Here is a 23,272-nt window from a genome sequence, read left to right on the forward strand (position 1 = left end):
AAAAAACCTGATAGACTAGATTTATAAGTAATTTTATTATAAAATAAAAGGGGGTAAAGGGTGAATGAAACAATTGTGGAAATTTATAAATGTTTATTTAAAGATTTGTTAAAGAAAGTTATGTTTATTTTGTCATTATAAAAAGAGGGGGATGTGATGTATGTAAATAGGTAGTATTCGGAACGCACTCAAGTTGGTAATATTGTAAGAGTGACGTGACAGTGACAAGGACAGTGAAACGGAAATAAAACCATTCTGAATCTAGACACGATAGATACAAGTTGTTTCATTATAACCTATCCTCCAAAGTTCACTTCCTGCGCAGATCCCATCCGGTGAAGAGTTAACAAACAAACACACCAAGGGCCAAGGGTAAGCCAAATATTAATAGCTGTTTACAACTTTTTGTTTTCATTATATTATTTTCTTAACATTAGTAAGGTTAGTTATAAGCTTAGGATATTAAAAACTGATCATTAAATAGATTGGCCTGGTCTTTGCGGTCATGGAAGACCCCGGGGGGGGATCCTTGTCCCCCCAGAATATAGCAGATATTATAGGTGTCGCAGGCACTGAAACGAAAGGCATCAAAAAAGAACAGATACCGAAACCAGTATTTCTATATGAACAAAACGACCTACCACCATATGTTACATATATTGAATCGAATACTAAAACAAATAACAACATAGGTAGACTTAACAACTTAAAAATAGCAAGGGAAATCTTTAACCTACAGTTGAAAGATGTAAAAAAAAATTGACAACAAGGGTACCAACAGACTGGCTATAGAATTCAACAACTACCAAGCTGCAAATGAATTTATAAGCAATAAAAGTCTAACAGAAAAAGGATATAATCTATTTATACCTACAAATTTTGTTACCTGCAAAGGTATAGTAAGGGGCATTGATGAAGATGTTGATATTACAGAATTCTCTGCTTTCTGCGAAGCATCTGTACGTATAATAGGTGCAAACAGGCTAAATAGGAAAATATTTAACACAGAAACGAATAAACCGGAATACCACCCTACAAGAACAATCTGTTTCACCTTTAAAGGCACACGTCTACCCAGATATATAGAGATATTTAAACTGGCCTATCCAGTAACGATATATATCCCACCAGTATCCCAATGCTATTCTTGTTTTTTATATGGACATACTAAGAAAAACTGTAAGTCAAAAGCCAAATGCTTTACTTGTGGGAGCAAGGAACACAGTGAAACTACTGAGAACTGTGTAGCAAAATGCTACCACTGTGAACAAAATCACAAATCCATAGATAAATCCTGCCCAGAGCACAAGAGGCAAATCGAAATAAAAACAATAATGGCTTATTATAATTTAACATATTATGATGCGGAAAAAAGTTGTAAAAAATCATATACAACAAGCAGAAATAACAAAACTATCTATCATAACGAGATAAATTACAACCCACAAAACTTCCCAGAACTACCAAATACTAGCTACAACCAACAAAATAAAAGAGATACTATTACCCCGTCACAAAGAAGAAACACAGACTTTAAGAACAAAGAGATCCTACCAACAAACAATGGAATCACAGAATGCAAAAAAAAGACCTACCCAACAAAGATACAACATAGAAGAACACAATGCTTGCCTTCTATCACCCAACTCCAGACCAGAAAGGGGTTCACAAAAGAATTCTCCAATAAATCAGCTACCTTCAACTTCCAAATCACAAGAAACACATTTCGATTTGCCTACTAGTGCCTTTAAGCAATCCTCAACAGACAACGATTCACCTATTAAAGATGAATCACAATTTGTAAAAATTTTATTTGATCACTTCAAAACCTTTTCAAACCAAAACCAAAATTATATAAAAATTTTTATAAACTCTAACCTATACACAGATTCCTACATGGATTTAGATAATCCACAAAACAATTAAGTTTTAACAACTATACACCATTATACTTCACTACGAATTTACTCTGCTATCTTCTCTTCCAAACAGGTTTTTTTTTTCTCTTTAAAATATAGTATACCAAAAAATGGATCAACAATTTACATATCCAAAGTTATATCATATAAAACAAACATGAGTGATACAAAAAACAAACTAAAAATACTTCAGTGGAATATTCGAAGTGTGAATTCTAACAGATCAAATCTAATATCACTAATAAGGAAATATGATCCAGACATTATCTTTTTAAACGAAACATGGCTAAAAAATAGGTATCAGTTGCACCTAAATAACTATTACATCTTAAGACAAGATCGAGAAGACGGATATGGAGGAATTGCAACATGCATAAAAAATAATATCCTATTCACGCATATCAAAGACTTTAACAATGAATACATCCAATACACTATTATTAAGATCACAAATATACATCTGATAAACATATATGCAAGTCCAACCGGTAAAATTACAACTGAAGTCCTAGACCAAATTTATAACAATCTACCAACTAATACCACAATTCTCATGGGTGATCTAAATTCACACCACCCATTATGGGACAAAGTAAATACTAATGCAGGAGGCAGAGCTATTAGCAACTATCTTTTAAATAATGATATAATATTAATGAATGATGGAACAGGCACCTTATTACAATCTCCGAACAATAATGTCAGTGTGGTGGACATCACAATGGTAGGTTCCAAACTTTCTGCTGCTTCTAGCTGGGAAGTAATCCCTGATTGTGGAAACAGCAACCACTTTCCAACGATGCTAAACATTAATAAAAAAAGTAGTCAACATAGCATAGAGAACTACAAACAGCACACATTTCAATCAAGGAACTTCCTCAAAGCTGACTGGGAGGAATATCAGGAAAAGATTTCAAAAGAAATGAACACCAACAAGAAGATAGAAACTTTCGAAGAACTAAACAGCATAATTAACATAGCAGCAGAAACAAGTATCCCAAACAAGACTCATAATAAACAAAATAAGATAAGTAACCCCTGGTGGGATGATGAATGTACAAATATTATAAGAGAAAGAAAAGTAGCAATAAACAACTTTAATTGTTCACCAACGATAGACAACTATATAATAGCAAAACAACAGATAGCAAAAGCAAAACTTTCCTTAAAAGTCAAGAAAAAAAATAAGTTTATCGAATTTTGTGCAACTCTAAATAGAGATTCAAACCTATCATATGTATGGAAAAAAATTAAAAAATTCTCCCACTAAAGGAAAAAATACAACGCATTAAAAATCGATGACTTGAAACGACAACAATTCTTGAAAAATATGACAATAGTTAATATCATTCCAGACTAGCTTTACAATAAATTACATCAGTCCATCATTCACAATGGAAGAACTTAACATAAGCCTTAAACACAAAAATAATTCCGCACCAGGTATGGACGACCTGTCATATTCCATGATTAAAAATCTTACAGACGATGCCAAAACAGTGTTACTACACATATACAATCAAGGCCTCTATGGTGAACCCCTCCCAAGTCTATGGAAAAAATACAATGTAATCCCAATTTTAAAACCAGGAAAAAACGCTGAAAACCTAGATAATTACAGACCCATTGTACTACCATCTTGTTATGTAAAAACACTAGAAATAATGATAAAGAACCGGTTAGACTACTTACTAGAAAAAAATAGTGTATTCAGCAACTTTCAGACAGGTTTCCGTAAAGGACTGGGGATCCAAAATAATTTAGCTTACCTCACATATCTTATTCAACTTGCTTTTCGAGAAAATGAATCTGTTCTGGCGGTGTTTATGGACATCAAATCTGCATATGATGGAATCAACATATATAGTCTCTATAACAAACTGATAGATCTCTCCATACCTAGTGACCTAGCAAACCTCACATTCAAAATTCTAGAAAACAGGTTATTATACACCAGAAAAACTGATGGTTCTTTTATTGGACCAGAGGTAGCCACAACAGGAATTCCACAGGGTTCTCCTCTTAGCACAATATTGTTCAACATTTATGTATATGATCTCTTCAGAATTATAAATGAGAACCCTAAAATAATAGGATATGCAGATGACCTGGTGTTAGTATGTAAAGGTAACAATATAACAAATCTAACAGAAAAAATAAATAAAAGCCTAATAAAATTAAAAGTATGGCTAAACGAAAACAACCTATCTCTATGCAATGAAAAATCCAAAGCAGTATGGTTTACTAAGGGGAGAAGGAAAACCATACCCATAAACATTAACATAGACAATAACACTATCCCATACAGTAACAATGTCAAATACCTAGGAGCAATCCTACATACAAACTTAAAATGGGATCAACACATAGAACTTAAAAAGCTCTTAATGTATTAAAATATATTAGTAGAGTATGGTGGGGTGCAGATCCTAAAATACTCTTAAACATCTTCAACGCATTGGTGAGATCCCACCTAGATGTGGGATCAATATTCATTAAACCCACATCAAAAAATAACCTAGAAAAAATAAATACAATTTTTTATGAAGGAATCAGGGTTTGTCTGGGGTGTATGAGATCCACTCCTAAAAACGTCCTATTGGCAGAAGCCTCATTAATAGATCTGGAAACCAGAAGAAATATATTGCGAGCAAATTTTTAATTAAATTAACTCTCTCAAGCATTAACCACCCTCTAATACAAATCTTAAGCAAAACACACACCATACATAAACAAACAATGGACCCACAGGGATTCACCAATATGCCATATCTTATTTCAGCATTTGACAAATATACACCATTCTTAGAAAAAATACATAAAGCCAAAATTCCTCCAAGCTATGACTTGGAATATAACTATATTATGTCCCCTGTTGATATATTGGATTTAAAAATAGCCAAATCCACTCCAAATATAAAACAGAATTTTCTTGTGGCCACAGAAAAGCTGAAACCAACATATACTTTTGTATATACAGATGCATCTAAAACCAAAGATCGGGTAGGCTTTGGCATATACATTCCATCAATCCAATACAGATTCTCATCTAGACTGCCAAATGAAGTATGCATCACAACAGCGGAAATGGCAGCCATAAATGAAGGAATATCAACCATTCTAAGGAAAGACCTAAAAAACGCGGTAATACTTACAGATTCAAAAAGTGCTGTAACAAAACTGACAAAAACTGGTATAATCAATTCAGAGGACTATATAACTATTATGACAAAAAGACTAATACTAGACGCCAACAATAATAACAACAATATCCTGATCGCCTGGATACCAGGGCATGCAGGTATTCCAGGGAATGAAGAGGCAGACACATTAGCCAATCTAGGCAGAACCTTAAATGTACCAAAAGATATTAAAATTGATGCACAAGAGATCTTTAACATCGTCAAAAACAAGACCATATCGTCAAAAAAAGAATTCCAACAATCATGGAAGGAGTCACTAAAACAAAAGGGAAAACAATATGCAACAATACAAGACAAGTTTCCTCAAACTAACTGGTTCAACAAACTACCATATATTGATAGAAGACACATAACCATGATCACTAGGATACGTACTGGACACTGCCTAACTGGAGAACACCTACACAGAATCGGAATTAAAGACAATCCCTATTGCGAATGCGGGCAAACAGAATCTCTAAATCATATATTCTTGGAATGTCCCATTAACAAAATTCCGAGAATGGATCTATATGAATTCATAAAAAGAGGTTTCGAATATCCTTGTAATATGAACACAATACTCTCCAATATAAACTTGGAAATTAGCAGATTTTTAATCAAATTCCTGGCTTATAACAAAATCAAAATTTAATTAACTTTACATGAAATGACAGCTATTTTATTTTGTCTCAAGCCCATAAATAAATAACCCTAAAACCTCTCCTTTCCTAACCTACAAAAGTATCCTTGTTTTGTTTTGTACAGACAGAAATATTTTCTTTAAAAGTCCACACAATCAAAAAACAATTTAGTGTACATCAAAAAGTTCGTGTTTTAGCTATAGGAATTCACAGGAGTATTCCGTACTCGACAATCTGGAATTCCTACGCATCGAGCTGGCAAATTGCCCAAGAGCAGTGCCAAAAAAGGAAGAAGAAGAAGATCCTCCAAAGTTAACCTAGGAACCCTACCACGTGTTAACATTACAATTATTTTTATTAATTCTGATTTACATACTTACATTTCCTTCTTCCACAATGAAAATAAAATCATCTTGATTATTATTATGTGAATCGATATTTTATAATTTATTAGAAGTTGCAATAAAAATAAACACAAAAATCAGTTTAATTAAATCACCAACATTGCAAGCAACATTTGACTTTGACATAATTGGTGACGTTTGACGTTTGACCGTTTGAGGTCACTCCTTATTTACGTGTGACGTCACGGCACGATCTGCGAAGTCCTCCTTTTAGGCGGTCCTTTCATTTTCATCATAAGATAACCTAAAAATTTAGTAAAAATTTTGATTGAAAAAAAATGCATCGATAAGGGGGTGAAAAATGGAAATTAGTGGCTTTTTTTGCTGTACTCAACTGTACTGTTTAGTATGCTAGTTTTGGCTCTGGCTGGATCTCTTAAACAATAGGGAACTTGCATAAATTTTTAAATTCGAAAAAAATGTTATAAATCACCACACAACATAATTTAAAACATGTATCAAAGAAAAAAAAGTTTTGTTTGTCTTTCGTTTGGCCCCTAAAGACGATTAAAAATTCAAATTTAAACAGGTGGTCCAAAACGCATCGTGACGTCACTTGGCTTTACATTTACATTTTTCCAATAAAGTAAACAGAATTTTAAATTAGACGTTATAAACGTCAGTAGAAAATACATTTATGTGACGTTACAAGTGTTTTTGATCGTTTGAACTATTCATAGAAAATTTCGTACTTTTACAAAATGGTTTTATTTTCAATAGTAAACTTTCGTTCCTTTCCTTCAAAAACAGTATAAAACTACAATTTTAACAAACTGGTATATTATTATTACAATGACATACGATAAATGTCATTAGAATATAAATATTTTTGACTTATTCCACGACGATGAACTTGCCAAATACCCAAGTAGGTGGAGGCCAATAAACTAAAGAAGGAGAAGAAGAATATACCTAAATATAAGGTTGTGTCTAGGTATACGTTACCGTGTACGCAAATAAAAAAGTTAGAGTGTCAGTGAATTCTTATTTTTGATTTGTTTAGTGTTTGTTTTTAAATTAACTACGGAGTGTGGACAATTATTTAGTTCTTTTAATGAGTTTAAGAACATTTTAAAACAGTACGAAAAAGATAAGAGACTATAAATTAATATATATTTTTTTTAGTTATAAATGAAATAGTATGTATTACCGTAAAAGATTAAAATAAAAAGAAGACCTAAAGCTTTCACAATAATAATTAACTTGTTCTGAAGCTATTATCCTTGTGGCATTTTTGTAATCAACTATTCTAAATGGGAACTAAGCCACAATTTAACCAAAAAATAATTTTATTAACGTTTCGACGTCGTTGTCAAAATACAAAATATTATTAAATTAAACAAAAATGGTGTTGCTTAGTAAAAAATTTTTCTAATAATTTATTTAATATGACTAATTTTTGTATTTTGACAATGACATCCGATTTGGACGTCGAAACGTTAATAAAATCATTTTTTTAGTTAAATTGTGGCTTATTTCCCATTTAGAATAGTTGATTATAATAATTAACTTACGTATAAAAATTATTTTAACAATATTTTGTACGTGTTATGTCAACTAAATACATATATTTATTTTGCTAACCTAAATATATACTTTAATATATACATTGATTTATTACAATTAAGTTTGAAACATCTGAATAGTTCTGCTTCCCTTCTTTTAACAAATATTTTTCTATCAAATACACGCAATCCGCTGGGAGCGTTAACTTTGACACATGGTCACGTGGTACACTGTGGATGTTTGTGGGACGATCTTATGTGTATTCCTTATGGGTGATTTGCAAAAACAAAAGATTATTTAAAATATTACTATTAATTTTGTACAATTGTATCAATACATCACAAGAAATTCGCTATAAATACTATATATGGTAGAAAATGTCTGATATAATACATAAATATAATTTCGATATACAAACTTAGGAAGAGATTTTTAGGTTAACAGCCGAAATGTGAGGTTACGGCTGTCAAGAAGGACTTCGTAAATGTAAACAAAAGTTGCAAAGCCATAATTTGCCCAATCTCAAAGCCTTTTTAATTCCTATAAAGTTGAAATGTTGCTTCCTCTGCTTAAGTATACTGTTTTTAACATAATACCACCATAATTCGGTCTTAAATTTGTATGAAATATAGTTTTTTAGTGATATTCACCAAGCAAAGTTTACAAACTTTTGTGAACCATTCTATTTTGTATAATAAAAATGGTAATGTGCTTTGCCCCGGATTGTACACAATATTGTGAAAGAGGGATATGTAGATTCTTTGTTGTTCCCAGGATCTGGTTGAAAAGAAGACATTGATTTCATTACTAAGGTAATGAAATATGACATAAATATAGTGAAGAGAATGAACTGAATTTATCGTTGTATAATTGATTCACAGACTGAAAGATAGGGAACCATCTGTCTATTCTTTGTTGGTTTGCTCTTGCCACTTTGGGAATTCTGACCAACAAAATGGCACAGCAATTTTTGAGCACAACAAAGCCAAAGGTTTTTTGACAGACTCAACCTTTACTTAAAAGAGTAAAGTAAATAATTTTTCCACCTACCTCTACCGAAAGTATACTTTTCCGGACCTGATTGTAGGGAGCAAAGTTGTACTTTTCCTCCCTAGGGAGGAAAATATTTTTCCTCCCTAGGGAGGAAAAGTAAAAGTGACGTCATAATATTTCATTCATGAAATATAACTTATTGACGCCCTGTATAATATCTATTTTCTATTACGGAGTATCTATACATTTTAACGTTTATTTATAAAACATCCTGTATTTTGCAGAATGGTAAAAAACAGTAAATTGTTATTTTTATTTAACAATGTTTACATTAATAATTTGACTTATATTTGACAGCTGACAGTTATATTGTACCTACTTGTTGTTTTAGTGCTAATAAATTTTGTTGGTTAGTTACATAAATAAATTAAGTAAAAATGACAAAATGACTTGTTATTTGAGGAAGGTGGAAAACCATATGTATAACATGGGAGTAAAGTGCCTTTTCCTCCCTTGAATGATTACTGCCCTCCGCTACGCGTCGGGCAGTAAACTTCATTCTCGGGAGGAAAAGTTACACTTTCCTCCCTTGTTATACAAATAGCTATTACTTGTGTTGAAATATCTGCTACTTTTTAGAATCTATTTTCAAGGACCCACTCTGCATAAATATAGAATATAGAGGTCCTCTCAGTTCGCCATGTTGATTTTCATTTTTAGTATTATAATATATTTGTTGGTCCATTTAGATTTACCTTGTCCGCCTGGTATATAAATTTTCAATTTTGTATACCTAAATTCCAAAATTTATTTCCATTATCTCAAATATACTAAATTTACAATCAAGATGCAGTAAAAATAAACAAACCAAGACAAGTTAAATGCTACTAGGAGCACTTCCGAATCATAATTTACAATGTATATACATTTTAAATCCCAAATCATTATTTCTTAAGTTTATACATTGTAAATTATGATTCGGGAGTGCTCCTAGTGTAGCATTTAATGTGTCTTGGTTTGTCTATTTCTACTACATCTTGATTGTAAATTTAGTATATTATTTATTGAGAAAATACTATTTTAGCTTGCCATTTTCATTATAAATTATTTCCAGTAAAACAGTCATTCTCTTTAGATATTTTATTTCAAAACAAATTATTTATAAAGTGCTTAATTTTTTGTAATTTTGTCTTAATAGAAATACCTACTTCTCTATCTGCTAATATTGACCTTCAGGTAATTTCTTTTGCTCGTATAAATATGAGCCGGTCTCATTCAGGTTCATTTGTATAGATTCTGTCAAGTGAAACCTAAACAAATCTAGTTGGTTTTCTGATTATATTGCTTAATTTTCTGTTCACATTTTTATGAATTGACTAACACATTTGCTAATTTGCATAATATATTTGTTTGATAATTTGATTCATCCAATTAGGTAAAGAAAATATTTGTGGGGTATTTATTTTCTGTTAATGCTAATTCATTGATATATCAGCAGTTATGTTAAATAATAATTTCTCAAGTTTCATTTATCGGTTTAAAAATTTGTTAAATTTATAGAAATATTCGCGATTCAATTAATTTAACAGAAAATTGTATTTTCTGATTAAGGGGTGTTTCAATTAAAACATTTTAGAAAAATAGGAAATGGTTGAATGCTCGAATATATGAATTTTAAAAGTCAAAAGGCAGATATCGAGCACTGAATTTATTAAATCTTGCCCAAGTATACTTTCGCTATCTAGAGCTAGAGCATCGTCAGGGGCATTTCGTCAATAAAAAGAAGGTATCCTCGAATGTCAATTAAATGAAAATAAATAATTTGGTGGCAAACTTAAATTAACATCTAACTAAACACTGAAAAGGGACAAAACAGATAAATTAAAGTGCCAGTAGGTTCTACATTCTTGCAATATTCTGCCTCCATATTGCAAGAATGTAGAGCCTACTGGCACTTTAATTTATCTGTTTTGTTCAGTGTTTAGTTAGATGTTAATTTAAGTTTGCCACCAAATTATTTATTTTAATTAAATGACATTCGAGGATACCTTCTTTTTATTGACGAAATGCCCCTGAGGATGCTCTAGATAGCGAAAGTATACTTGGGCAATATTTAATAAATTCAGTGCTCAATATCTGCCTTTTGACTTTTAAAATTCATAAAACATTTTAGTTATAACTTTTAGTTCAAAAGTAACCTGTAAATTTTTCTGTACTGCTGACAGGGAATATTAAGGTTTTGTTGGCTTGGGTGGTAGGGGCCCTTCATAAATTTATGCTGCGGTTGTCTACATCTTAATTTCTCTTCTAGGCACCCAGGAGAAGGGCATGGCCCTAACCCTCAAATATGAGTATTATAGAAAATTAACAGTTACCCAGGCAACCATCCAATGAGAATCGTAGGAAAATTAACAGTTCCACAGACAATCATCCAGTGACCACATTGTCTCTTTTTGGACATACCATCTGACGCTTTCTGAAGAAGATCTTGGGGTGTAAATAACCCAGGACAGCACCGGAAGAAGCCGTCAGACCACAGGCTAAATTCCTTATTAAAATCTATAGCTTGCCTATAAACAGAGACAGACTATTTTTATATAAAATAACTTCATTAGTTCTAAAATGTAGATCTTGAATTGTGACCATAATAAAATGAGAAAATAAAGTGTTTATACTGAAGTTCATTCCTTTTTACTTTACTGATGCAGAGGAGCAGAATACAAGAACCCATAAAGGTCTCAGGCTTGCTGTGTTATGTTGGCGATGTTATGTTGAATTTGTTTCTTGGTCCAATGTTGGCACTTGGAAATGAATTCAATATTTCATTATCAATATGATCACGACAATGTATTGAAATTTTGTAGAAATCAAATTCAAAATGTGAAAAATGAAACATTAGTCAGTACTTTCCAGGAGGCCTTTACCAGGACCCAGTACCTCTCGTTGCAAATCTACCTACTTCTCCAGTGAGAAGTGAAGAAGAAAGTCAACCCGGCACTGCCAATGAAGCTACTCAGTTTCTACTCGTTTGGTTGCAACTATGGAAGCTGAAAATGACTTTTTGTAGAATGTCAAAGTACTTCAAGAAGCAGTAAATATTGCAAAGTAGTTAGTTGTCTTCTTGTTTTTCATTTAGATGTACTGAAAGTAGTGATGAAAAAATTGTGCTTTATATAGTTCGTCCGCTCTAACTTTTCCGTTTTGACTTAATTTTCAAACAAATTAGACATTTTCCCATTTTACTTTATCATTTATATTGTGATATATGTATTTTGTTGTTCTAAGTCGGTTTCCTTCCGTAAGTTAAGGAAAAACCTAGAACTATTGTGCCATTTCATAGTTGCATATTATTTTCCTGATTCTTGTTTGTCTCTAAGCCTTTCTTATCGAAAGTACTTAGAGATATTCACCGTGTAAATATCTGAATATTTTTGTACCACTGCCCTAGTGATATTCCTACTACGGTAGGTCACACACCTGAGCGGTATCTCACTCAAGGCAGCGGTATTTTCCTTAAGGAATCAAGTGCTTGCCTTAAATAGCTTTCTAGTGCCAACATACGTTCTGTACGCACTCGAAAAACTTATTACACTATGGTGGATACTCGTAGTACATCCCGTTCTAATTCTCAGGAACGGAAAACCGTCCAGGAGTCCGGTACGGCCAATTCCACACCGTCCAGCGACCCTAGGGAACAGACGCAACTTGTATTTTCTCATTCTGTTTCAGATCTTCATTCAGTGCTTTGGTAAATCATTTAGTCGTGTGCTCTGGTGAATTTTAAATCGTTCAGACGTGCTCTGGTGAGAGGTATAATTTGAAAATTTTTAATATAAATTTTTTAATTTCTTATTCAAATTTTAATATTATAAATATTATCGAGTTTTAAATTCGAAAGATTTTTGAAATTTATCTTTATTTTAATCTAACTTGGTTCATATTAATTTCTTTTGAATTTTGACATTTTTAAAATGGTAATTATTGCAATGATTAAATTTATAGCATCCATCTTAGGTTTAATTCAAAACAATTATAATGATGAAAAGTTAAGAAAAGGGTTGATAGAGTGTAGGAAAGCGATTAAAATGATTCATAATAGAATGGGTTTGCAAAGACGATTGGCGAAAAGCAGCACCTCGAAGCCCAAATGAGGCAGGTGAAAACGTTGAGTAAGCAACTGAAGGTTGAACAAAAGAAGGGGGCGGGACTAAAAACTCGACCGGAGACTGCAAAGCGTAGGGTACATTGGGAAGACTCTGTATCTACATTTAATTCAAGAATTCAGACTGGAGTCATTTCGAACCTTAAACACAAGGACCCAGGTAGTTTCCTGGTTGATTGCAAAGCTCTGTTCAAGCGACGAATCCAGAATGTCTTAAAAAATAACGCTGCAGTGAAAGTTAACATAGCATTTGGAGGAGAGTTCGAGATTGCTCAAGGTGAAAAGATGATGAATGAAACAAAGTACTTCACTACTTCAAACTCAGCCATTTATAGAGACACCAATCTTGATGAATGGTTCGAGAAAAAAGTAGTGGAACCCATCAACAGAGACTTGGAAGAATTCCAAGAGAGAGATAGTGGCTGGGCACTAAAAGCGGTTGTTAACCTGGGGGTTAATATAAACAAATTTACACCACAGCTTGGTTCCTCATACATTGATCTTCCCGCTCAGATAAAAAGACAACAGGCATGCAGTAATGTTAAGAATGATGATGAGGCATGCTTTGCATGGGCTGTCATATCGGCATTATATCCTTGTCGGAATAACTCCGCTTTAATGTCATCTTACCCACACTATTCCCAAGTGCTGAAACTTAAAGGTATTCAGTGGCCAATGACCGCCAAACAGATTCCTAATTTTGAAAAGCAGAATAATATATCGATCAATGTATACATTTTGAAAAAGGAGAAGAAGAACTATACGACTCTCCCGACCTTCCTAACAAAAAACAAGAAGGATAAACATGTGAATCTGCTTTTGATACAAAATAAATATGACGAGCAAGGTCCCCTTAAATATCATTACGTTTGGATAAAAAATCTATCTCGCCTCCTTTCCAAGCAGCTTAGCAATGAAGATGGAACAAAATATTTCTGTGATGGCTGCCTCTATTACTTTCGATCGCAAGAAAAGTTGAATGTTCATAAGACATGCTGCAAAGGGCGATCAGATGTTCTCTGTGATAGGTGTTTACAACCATTTTTATCGTCTACACAGCTAGAAGCTCACATCAACGATTGTGAAAGAATAAATGAAACAGCCATTAAAATGCCTGAAGAAAGCCAAAAAATGTTAAAATTTAAGAATTTCAGGAATAAACTAAAAGCCCCCTTCGCGGTATACGCAGATCTTGAAAGCGTTCTGGAACATAGTGCTGAAAAGACTACCTATCAAAAACATATACCTGCTGCCGTTGGGTATTACTTTAAATGTTCCTATGATGATTTTTTGTCATTTTACAAATCATATCGTGGAAAAGATTGCATGAAATGGTTTGCAGATGAACTAAATCAGCTTGCTGAGGATGTTTCTACGGTGTTTATGTGTCCGTTTGATATTAATATGACATTTCAGCAAGAGAGTGATTTTCAAGCAGCCACTCATTGTCATATTTGCGAGCAGCGCTTCTCCCCCAGTGATAAGAAAATGCGAGACCATAATCACCTAATCCCTGAAAATAATTATCGATTTGCAGCTCATGAAGGCTGTAATATTAATTACAAAGATGCTCACACTATCCCTGTGATATTTCATAACCTCAGTGGATATGATGCGCATTTCATTATTAATGATATTGCTACTCACATCAAAGGTCCTGTAGATCTTCTTCCTATTACTAAGGAAAAATATATTTCTTTCACTAAACACATTAATGATGCTCGAATTAAATTTCGTTTCATCGATAGTTTTCGATTTATGGCGTCTTCTCTCGATAAGCTCTCTTCTTATTTAACCGAATATCCTAATCTCCGCTCTCAATATGTTTTCCTTCCCGAGGAGCAGTTCAATCTTCTTACTGTGAAAAGTATCATGCCTTATGATTATATTGATTCTTTCGATCGTTTTATTGAAACATGTCTGCCGCCTATCGAGTTTTTTTATAATAAACTTGAGGATAAACCTTGTCCTCGCCGCCATTATCATCGCGCCCTCCAAGTCTGGTCCTCATTCTCTTGTTCTTCTCTCGGAGATTACGTCGATCTCTACATGAAAACCGATATTCTTCTTCTTGCCGACGTTTTCGAACGGTTCCGCTTCAGTTGTCTCGAAACATATAATCTTGATCCCGCTCCATTACTTTAGTCTGCCTGGATTCACGTGGGATGCGATGCTTAAGTATACAAAACAGGAACTTGAACTTTTAACTGATCCAGATATGCATTTGTTTGTGGAGCGAGGCATTCGTGGTGGTTTGAGTCAAGTTTGCTCGAAACGTCGTGTTCATGCTAATAACAAGTACATGGCATCTTACGACCCTTCGAAGCCCGACTCCTATCTAATGTATTTCGATGTCAATAATCAATATGGGTGGGCAATGTCCCAATATCTTCCATATGGAGGTTTCGAGTGGTCTGATACTAACATCGACGTTCTTAGTATTCCGGACGATTCTTCTGAAGGGTGCATTCTCGAGGTCGATCTGGAGTACCCTCAACATCTCCATGATCATCATAAAGACATCCCATTCTGTCCCCAATCCTTGAACCCGAAAACTATGAAACCTCCTAAACGTCCGCGAGAGCTGACCAAATTAATGGCTACCCTTCATGATAAAGAAAGATATGTAATTTATTACAGAGCCTTGAAGCAAGCGCTAGCTCATGGATTAATACTAAAAAAGATTCATCGAGTCTTGAAATTTAAGCAGTCTCCTTGGTTAAAGTCATACATCGACTTGAATACAAATCTCCGGAAGGCAGCAAAAAATGAGTTTGAAAAGAATCTGTTTAAGCTTATGAACAATGCAGTGTTTGGTAAGACTTTAGAGGGTGTGCGCAGGCGCGTTGATATTAAATTGTTGACAGAGTGGGAGGGTCGTTATGGAGCTGAAGCTAGAATAAGTAGCCCCCTGTTTAAAAACGCTACTATCTTTAATGAAAATTTGATTGCTGTTGAGATGCATAGAGCGGAAATATGGTTAGTTAAACCGATTTATGTTGGAATGAGTATTTTAGACTTGGCGAAAACGACTATATATGATTTCCAATATGGCTACTTAGCTAGCAGGTTCGGAGAAAACTTTTCGACCTGCTATACCGATACTGATAGTGTGATCGTGGAGATACGGGAAAAAGACCCGTATGAAGCAATGATACATGATTGTTATAAATATTTTGATACCTCAGACTATCCTAAAGATAACATTTACGGCATCCCTCTGGTTAATAAGAAGGTATTGGGCATAAGAAAGATGAGAATAATGGCTGCATTATGACCGACTACATAGGACTCCGATCGAAATTATACACGACAAAAGCAGCTACCACAGATGCTGACATTAAAAAGCTGAGGGGGAAGTTGAAAGAACAAGAGTATGAGTATGATGAAGTTGATAATATTATACGAAATTGTGGTGTGACAAAGAAGGCAAAGGGGGTAAAGAAATCTGTAGTAAATACTAAAATTACTTTTGAGGACTACGTCGAGTGTTTAGATACCTTTACAGCAAAGGTCACCTCACAAAATCTTATACGCTCTGATAAACATCAAGTTTATTCTATAACTCAAAGCAAGATTGCGCTAAGCCCCAATGATGATAAAAGACGTCACATTCGGGGTTCTTATGATACGCTTCCCTTTGGGCACTATTTAATTGATACTCTTGAGATGGATGTTGATTAGATTTAACACAAAGATTTGAATAAACTTATTTCATCATTTATCATTGATGATTTTATTGACTTTAAGATGGATGCTGATTGAAGTTGGTCTTAAAACTTTATTTATTACAAATGTACAATTTTTTTATTATATTCCTCTTATCACCCTATCACTAATCGTTTTTACGTGACTAAGATTATTTAGATGATTGAATATTGTAATTTTTTTATAACTTTATTTATTACAACTAACATAATGATATCTGCAACAGACCCTTTTTACTACATTCCTCAACCTTTCCCGCACTCCTCGTTTTTATATTATATGATGATTCTAGTAACTCATACTTTTGTATATATTATCTCTAAATTTAGTATAATTATTAAGTATGTCCCTAAAAAAGATGTTTAGTTATGACCACCAAAAAGATATCTGTTATTGGCAAATTAATGAGCCGTTCTGGTTAACTCCAGAGCCGTTGCTCGTGTAGCCTCCAAGTTAAAACAATCGATAACTTAATGGTCTCCTTTCCCCGATTTAGTTTTAAGTCTTCGATATCCTATCATAATACAGGAGTCGGAAAAATCCCTAGTTTTAAGATTAGATAACCTAGAGTTATTTTCCCCCCAATGATTAATTTTGAATACTATAGAACATAGTAACGAATGAATTAATACCAAAGTATCGGTGTTTTAACATTAATACATAAAAGATGTCCAACAGATCAATAAAAAGATGTCTACTAAACCAAGTAAAGAGTTGATCGTAGTAAATTAAGTATATTGCTATTATTAAATATATGATCATATAATATAAAAAATCATTCCTACTAACCATCATCCCTACTAACCTGGCGGTCTATGTAGTCGTACCTTCCCGTTGGTGGCTGCTGTTAAGAACATATTTTTGTTTTTCAACAAATTTATGTTCGACCGAAATGACTACCTTTCATTTATTTCATGCTTACATTATTTTTCTTCATCGCTTTACACACATTCCATAGCTTATATACTAACATTATTTTATTAACGTTTACATATCAACCATTACTTACTGCTTGACTGTCCTTGCTAACCTTTTTTCAGTCTATGTAGTCTAAATTTGTTTATGGTTATAGGTAAAATACAGTACATGTATTTTTCTATTTCAATAATACAACTTATTTTCACTATATTAAATACTTTTTCTATGTCAACATATGTATCTTATCTATAAACAATTGTTTGTGCTATGTTATATTGTTGAACGGTTTTTCTAATAAACATATAATCCCATTTTTTTACCTGAGATACCTACCTACATAATATTACCCGACTTGTCGTAGATAAAATAAAGTATGCAGCTTACAATCTTTGTAAATAGCAAGTGTATGAATGGAGGGAGATCCAGGAAATCAGAGAATATTATATTTTATATGTTTGTTGGTTTGATCTTAAGAATGTTATATGTCATGTCTCTAGGAACAGGTGTATGATTGGAAGGAGATCTAGGGAATCAGAGAAGACGGTGGATGTTTGTTGGTTTGGTCTTAAGAATTTTCCTTGTAAGAGACAGGTGTATGATTGGAAGGAGATCTAGGGAATCAGAGAAGACGGTGGGTGTTTGGTGATTTGGCCGCAAGAATGTTCTTTGTAATGACCAGGTGTATGATTGGAGGGAGATTCATGTATAGTAGTATTCAATAATAGAAGACGGTGTATGTTTGTTGGTTTGGTCTTAAGAATGTTCCTTGTAATGACCTGGTGTATGAATGGAGGGAGATTCATGTATAGAAGATTATAGTACGTTCGTCGTATTCTATTTCTAGTATTACCTCACACGCTGCTATTTTGATTTCGTAAACACCTGTATCTTTTATGAATTGTTTCGAGAGAGAGAGAGAGAGAGAGAGAGAGAGAGAGAGAGAGAGAGAAGAGAGAGTCTTTTTATGATGTCTTATAGATGCTAGATGGATTGGACAAAGAACGGTAGATGAGAGTGAGAGCATGCCATGTATGTTCGGTGGTTTGGATATAATGTCCTAATGATTCTATTTTGTCTTATATGATAAGTCTACATTCCCAATGTTCCTCTGACAATGCAGCTATTGTAATTCCATGATACAATACTCCTTTTGGTAATGTCCCGATGATTGTTTTCTCACCATATTCGCTATCCCGCGATGCACATCACGATCTGATCAATAACGGAGATTTGCTGTAGTGCCGTTATGGCCGTCCTCTTTTTGTGTTAGCTTATTCCTTACCCCTCCACTTTCCTATGATACCTCACACGTCACGATCAATAACGGTGATATGCTGTAATACCGTTTTGGCCGTCATCTTTTTTTATGTAACTTATTCCTTACCCCCTCTCCTTTCCTACGATACCTCACACGTTACGATCAATAACGGAGATATGCGCCGTTCTGCCGTCCTCTTTTTTGTGTTAACTTATTCCTTACCCCCTCCCCTTCCTACGATACCTCACACGTCACGATCAGACGAGTCTTGGCGCCTCTACCGTAAAACGAGACAAAAATGACCAGAATGGTCTTAGCGATTTCTTATGGGATTTAACACGGGAAAATACGCCGAACTGTTGCAGTACCATTACTAACGAAAACGTCTATCCAAAGAAAAGGCTGAGAAGGTGAAAATTGCATTAGACAAGAGATTGATGGAAGAAAGTATCGCTACAGTGAAGAATGACAAAGAAAACAGTGCAATGGATGAATGTGAAGTAATTAGACAATTAAAGGAAAAATTTTTAAAAGTAACAAAAAGAGCTGAAAAAATACTCATTTTATCTTGTCTTCCCATTAGTTGGACCAGGGAAAAAATTTGCACAGAATTTGGTGTTTCACAATACATGGCCAGAATGGTGAAAAAAATTGTGAAAGAAAAAGGAATACTGTCAACACCCAATCCAAAGCCCGGCAAAACTCTTGACGAAAACGTGGCTCAAATTATTTCTTCATTTTATTTAAGGGACGATATTAGTAGGGCGATGCCTGGAAAAAAAGATTTTGTTGTAATTAGGAAAAAAGGTGGAGCCAAGGAATACTTGCAAAAAAGATTGGCTTTAGCTAATGTAAAAGAAATTTATTTGCATTTTAAACAATAGCACCCTAATATAAAAATCGGATTATCCAAATTTTGTGAATTGCGACCTAAAAATTGCATATTAGCCGGAAAAATCGGAACACACACAGTGTGTGTTTGCACAACTCACCAGAACATAAAGCTGTTGATAAATGGGGCCAAAATTAACAAATTAATTACCGATGACCAGGAAAGCCTATTTTTCCTGATTACAATTCCTTATTAGGCAAAATGATTTGTAATCCACCAGGTGTTGACTGTTATTTGGACACATGTGAAATGTGCCCTGGAATTGAAAATTTAAAAACTATTTTAGAAGATAAATTTGAGGAAGAGCTGATTGACACTGTGACCTATAAAAAGTGGATTACAGTAGACAGGTGTAATATGGAGACAATAATCAAATCCACAAGTGATTTTATTGATGAATTTACCGAAGACTTACTTAAACTAAAATCTCACTCTCTTTTTGCAAACATGCAAAAAGAATATTATAATGAAGTTAAAAATGCTCTAAGTATAGGAGAAGCCCTTATAACTTGTGATTTTGCTGAAAATTTTTCATTTGTATTACAAGACGAAGTTCAGTCCTATCATTGGACAAATACCCAGGCCACATTGCACCCTTTTGTCATTTATTTTAAGAATGAGTATAACGAGATCCAACATTTAAATTATGTTTTTATTTCCGACTGTTTAGTTCATAATACAGTTGCGTTCCATTTATTTTTATCCCAACTGATTCCAGATTTGCAGGAAAAAATTACAAATTTATCCAAAATATTTTATTTTTCCGATGGGTGCGCTGCACAATATAAAAATAAAAAAAACTTTCTTAACATTTGTCACCATTTTAAGGAATTTGGAATTAAAGCAGAATGGCATTTTTTTGCTACTTCCCACGGAAAAAGTGCCTGTGATGGCTTAGGGGGCACTGTAAAAAGGTTGGCTGCCAAGGCAAGTCTTCAAAGACCATATGAAGAGCAAATTATGACCCCAGAACATCTTTTTGCATTTGCAGAAAAAAATATTCCCGGTATTGTTTTTAAATTTTGTACGACGGATGACTACCAAAACCACGAAAAATATCTTGAGAAAAGATTCGTTGATTCCCAAACAATACCAGGAACACAAAAATTACATGCTGTAATCCCCATATCAGAATTCAAAATTTTAGTTAAACCTTTTTCTTTGAGTTATAAGGAACACATTCATGAACTAGTTTCAGCTGCTGGTTTGGCAACAACAGAAATTGAGAAAATTGATTCTGCATTTGTCACAATTCAATATGACAATTTCTGGTGGCTGGGCTGTATAATTGGGAAAAACATAGAAAGTGGAGAGTTTAAAATTACTTTCCTACATCCACATGGACCTGCGCCATCGTTCTTTTATCCAAAACCTGCCGATATTTTGGTAATTGATCAAACCTCAATATTAAAAAAAGTTCATCCCAATACGACCACTGGGCGAACATATAATATTTCAAAAAGAGAAATGGAAGATTCCTCTGCTATCTTACAAAAAAAGCTAAATAAAAAACTGTATTAATTATTATTGATATCCGTTATTATGTACATGGTTTTGTTTTACAAAATATTTTAATGTTTATTAAAAAAAATACATATACATATATATATATATATATATATATATATATATATATATATATATATATATATATATATATATATATATATATATATATATATATAAGAAGACAATGAGTCTTTGCTGACAGTAATTATATAAATTTGGTTATTGGGTTATGCAGCAAATGAAAAAGTGTACTCTTTTAAATTTCTTTAATCCGAGCTTTCGGTTAAGATTTTAACCATCATCAGGGTGCTACAAAGATATTTTTGGTGTAAGATAATATGAAAACATGTATAAAATTTTGTACTTACAAACTTATTGAGGATATTTCAAATATGGTGTAACTAAAATGAGAATCAAACTTAACATGGTCATGTAAATGCTTCAATGGAAAAAACGTAAAATAAAGTAGTAATTTAGTAAAATAAAAGTTAATTAATTTAGCACAACTTCAAAATCAATAAAAGATAAAATGACATTTAGACATGACGATGACATTATTTGAAATATCTTACAAAAATTTTTTTTAATATAGATGAACAATTTATTGAAGGACCAATAGGGTCAATGATAAGAATTGAATATTTTTAATTTTTATAAAATATTGTTAGCACTTAGAGGGATCGCAGTGATTGTGACTATAGGCCGACTATACTCAAAGGTAACACGAAACCTAATAGAAAATGATATTAAAGACAAAAAACCCGAAGAACAAGCGGGATATAGGGCCGGACGCTCCAATATGGATATTTTTTTTTTACAGAGAAAAAAATTATTACAAACTTTTGTTCGTAATAATTTTGAGTGGCGTTAATAAGAATTGGATTTATTTTCAATTTACCCATTCTATCCATAGTTAGGAGGTCGGTACACTGTCATATGCTTTTTCCAAATCTATTGAAGCTATATGGTTTCTCTATTTCTCTGCACTAGTTTTTCTCTGTAAAAAAAAAATATCCATATTGGAGCGTCCGGCCCTATATCCCGCTTGTTCTTCGGGTTTTTTGTCTTTAATATCATTTTCTATTAGGTTTCGTGTTACCTTTGAGTATAGTCGGCCTATAGTCACAATCACTGCGATCCCTCTAAGTGCTAACAATATTTTATAAAAATTAAAAATATTCAATTCTTATCATTGACCCTATTGGTCCTTCAATAAATTGTTCATCTATATTAAAAAAAATTTTTGTAAGATATTTCAAATAATGTCATGTCATGTCTAAATGTCATTTTATCTTTTATTGATTTTGAAGTTGTGCTAAATTAATTAACTTTTATTTTACTAAATTACTACTTTATTTTACGTTTTTTCCATTGAAGCATTTACATGACCATGTTAAGTTTGATTCTCATTTTAGTTACACCATATTTGAAATATCCTCAATAAGTTTGTAAGTACAAAATTTTATACATGTTTTCATATTATCTTACACCAAAAATATCTTTGTAGCACCCTGATGATGGTTAAAATCTTAACCGAAAGCTCGGATTAAAGAAATTTAAAAGAGTACACTTTTTCATTTGCTGCATAACCCAATAACCAAATTTATATATATATATATATATATATATATATATATATATATATATATATATATATATATATATATATATATATATATATATATATATAAATTTGGTTATTGGGTTATGCAGCAAATGAAAAAGTGTACTCTTTTAAATTTCTTTAATCCGAGCTTTCGGTTAAGATTTTAACCATCATCAGGGTTATATATATATATATATATATATATATATATATATATATATATATATATGGCGAAACACATTTCTAAGAACTTTGGATCTTTGATTCTATTCGAAAAATTTTTCCCAGCCCGAAATGGTGGATGTGTGAATTGTTCGTAAGGGGATTTTTCCACATTCTCTATTTCATCTGTTTTATATATATATATATATATATATATATATATATATATATATATGAAATAAACGAAAGGATTTCTCTGGTGTACAGAAGAAATCCTTTCCGTAGCGGCCGTGACCATGTGAATTCAAAGTCTTGATAAAAGACTATGAAACGACAAAAGATACCTCTTTGTATCACAGATTTGTCTACAAAGCCACGTTATTCGCTACGCATTCCTCAATAACGGAGA

At 32.9% G+C, this 23,272-nt stretch overlaps 1 protein-coding gene and 1 long non-coding RNA gene across 2 annotated transcripts; both read left to right on the forward strand.

Annotated features, from left to right (window-relative positions):
- The first annotated feature begins 7,132 nt into the window (after positions 1 to 7,132).
- On the forward strand, positions 7,133 to 11,327 carry LOC126888111 (uncharacterized). Its single transcript, XR_007699398.1, has 2 exons — positions 7,133 to 8,467; positions 10,960 to 11,327. It is a non-coding gene; the product is annotated as an uncharacterized LOC126888111 (long non-coding RNA).
- A 1,468-nt stretch (positions 11,328 to 12,795) lies between these two features.
- LOC126888595 (uncharacterized) lies at positions 12,796 to 14,955 on the forward strand. Its single transcript, XM_050656949.1, has one exon. It carries the CDS (start codon positions 12,796 to 12,798, stop codon positions 14,953 to 14,955), a length of 2,160 nt encoding a protein of 719 aa, XP_050512906.1.
- Positions 14,956 to 23,272: the final 8,317 nt, after the last annotated feature.

This window comes from Diabrotica virgifera, chromosome 7, assembly GCF_917563875.1.
Source record: "Diabrotica virgifera virgifera chromosome 7, PGI_DIABVI_V3a".
Classification (NCBI taxonomy): Eukaryota; Metazoa; Arthropoda; class Insecta; order Coleoptera; family Chrysomelidae; genus Diabrotica; species Diabrotica virgifera.

Excerpts from the sequence above, each read along its gene's own strand:
- LOC126888595 (XM_050656949.1), top strand. The coding sequence starts at position 12,796 with ATGAGGCAGGTGAAAACGTTGAGTAAGCAACTGAAGGTTGAACAAAAG.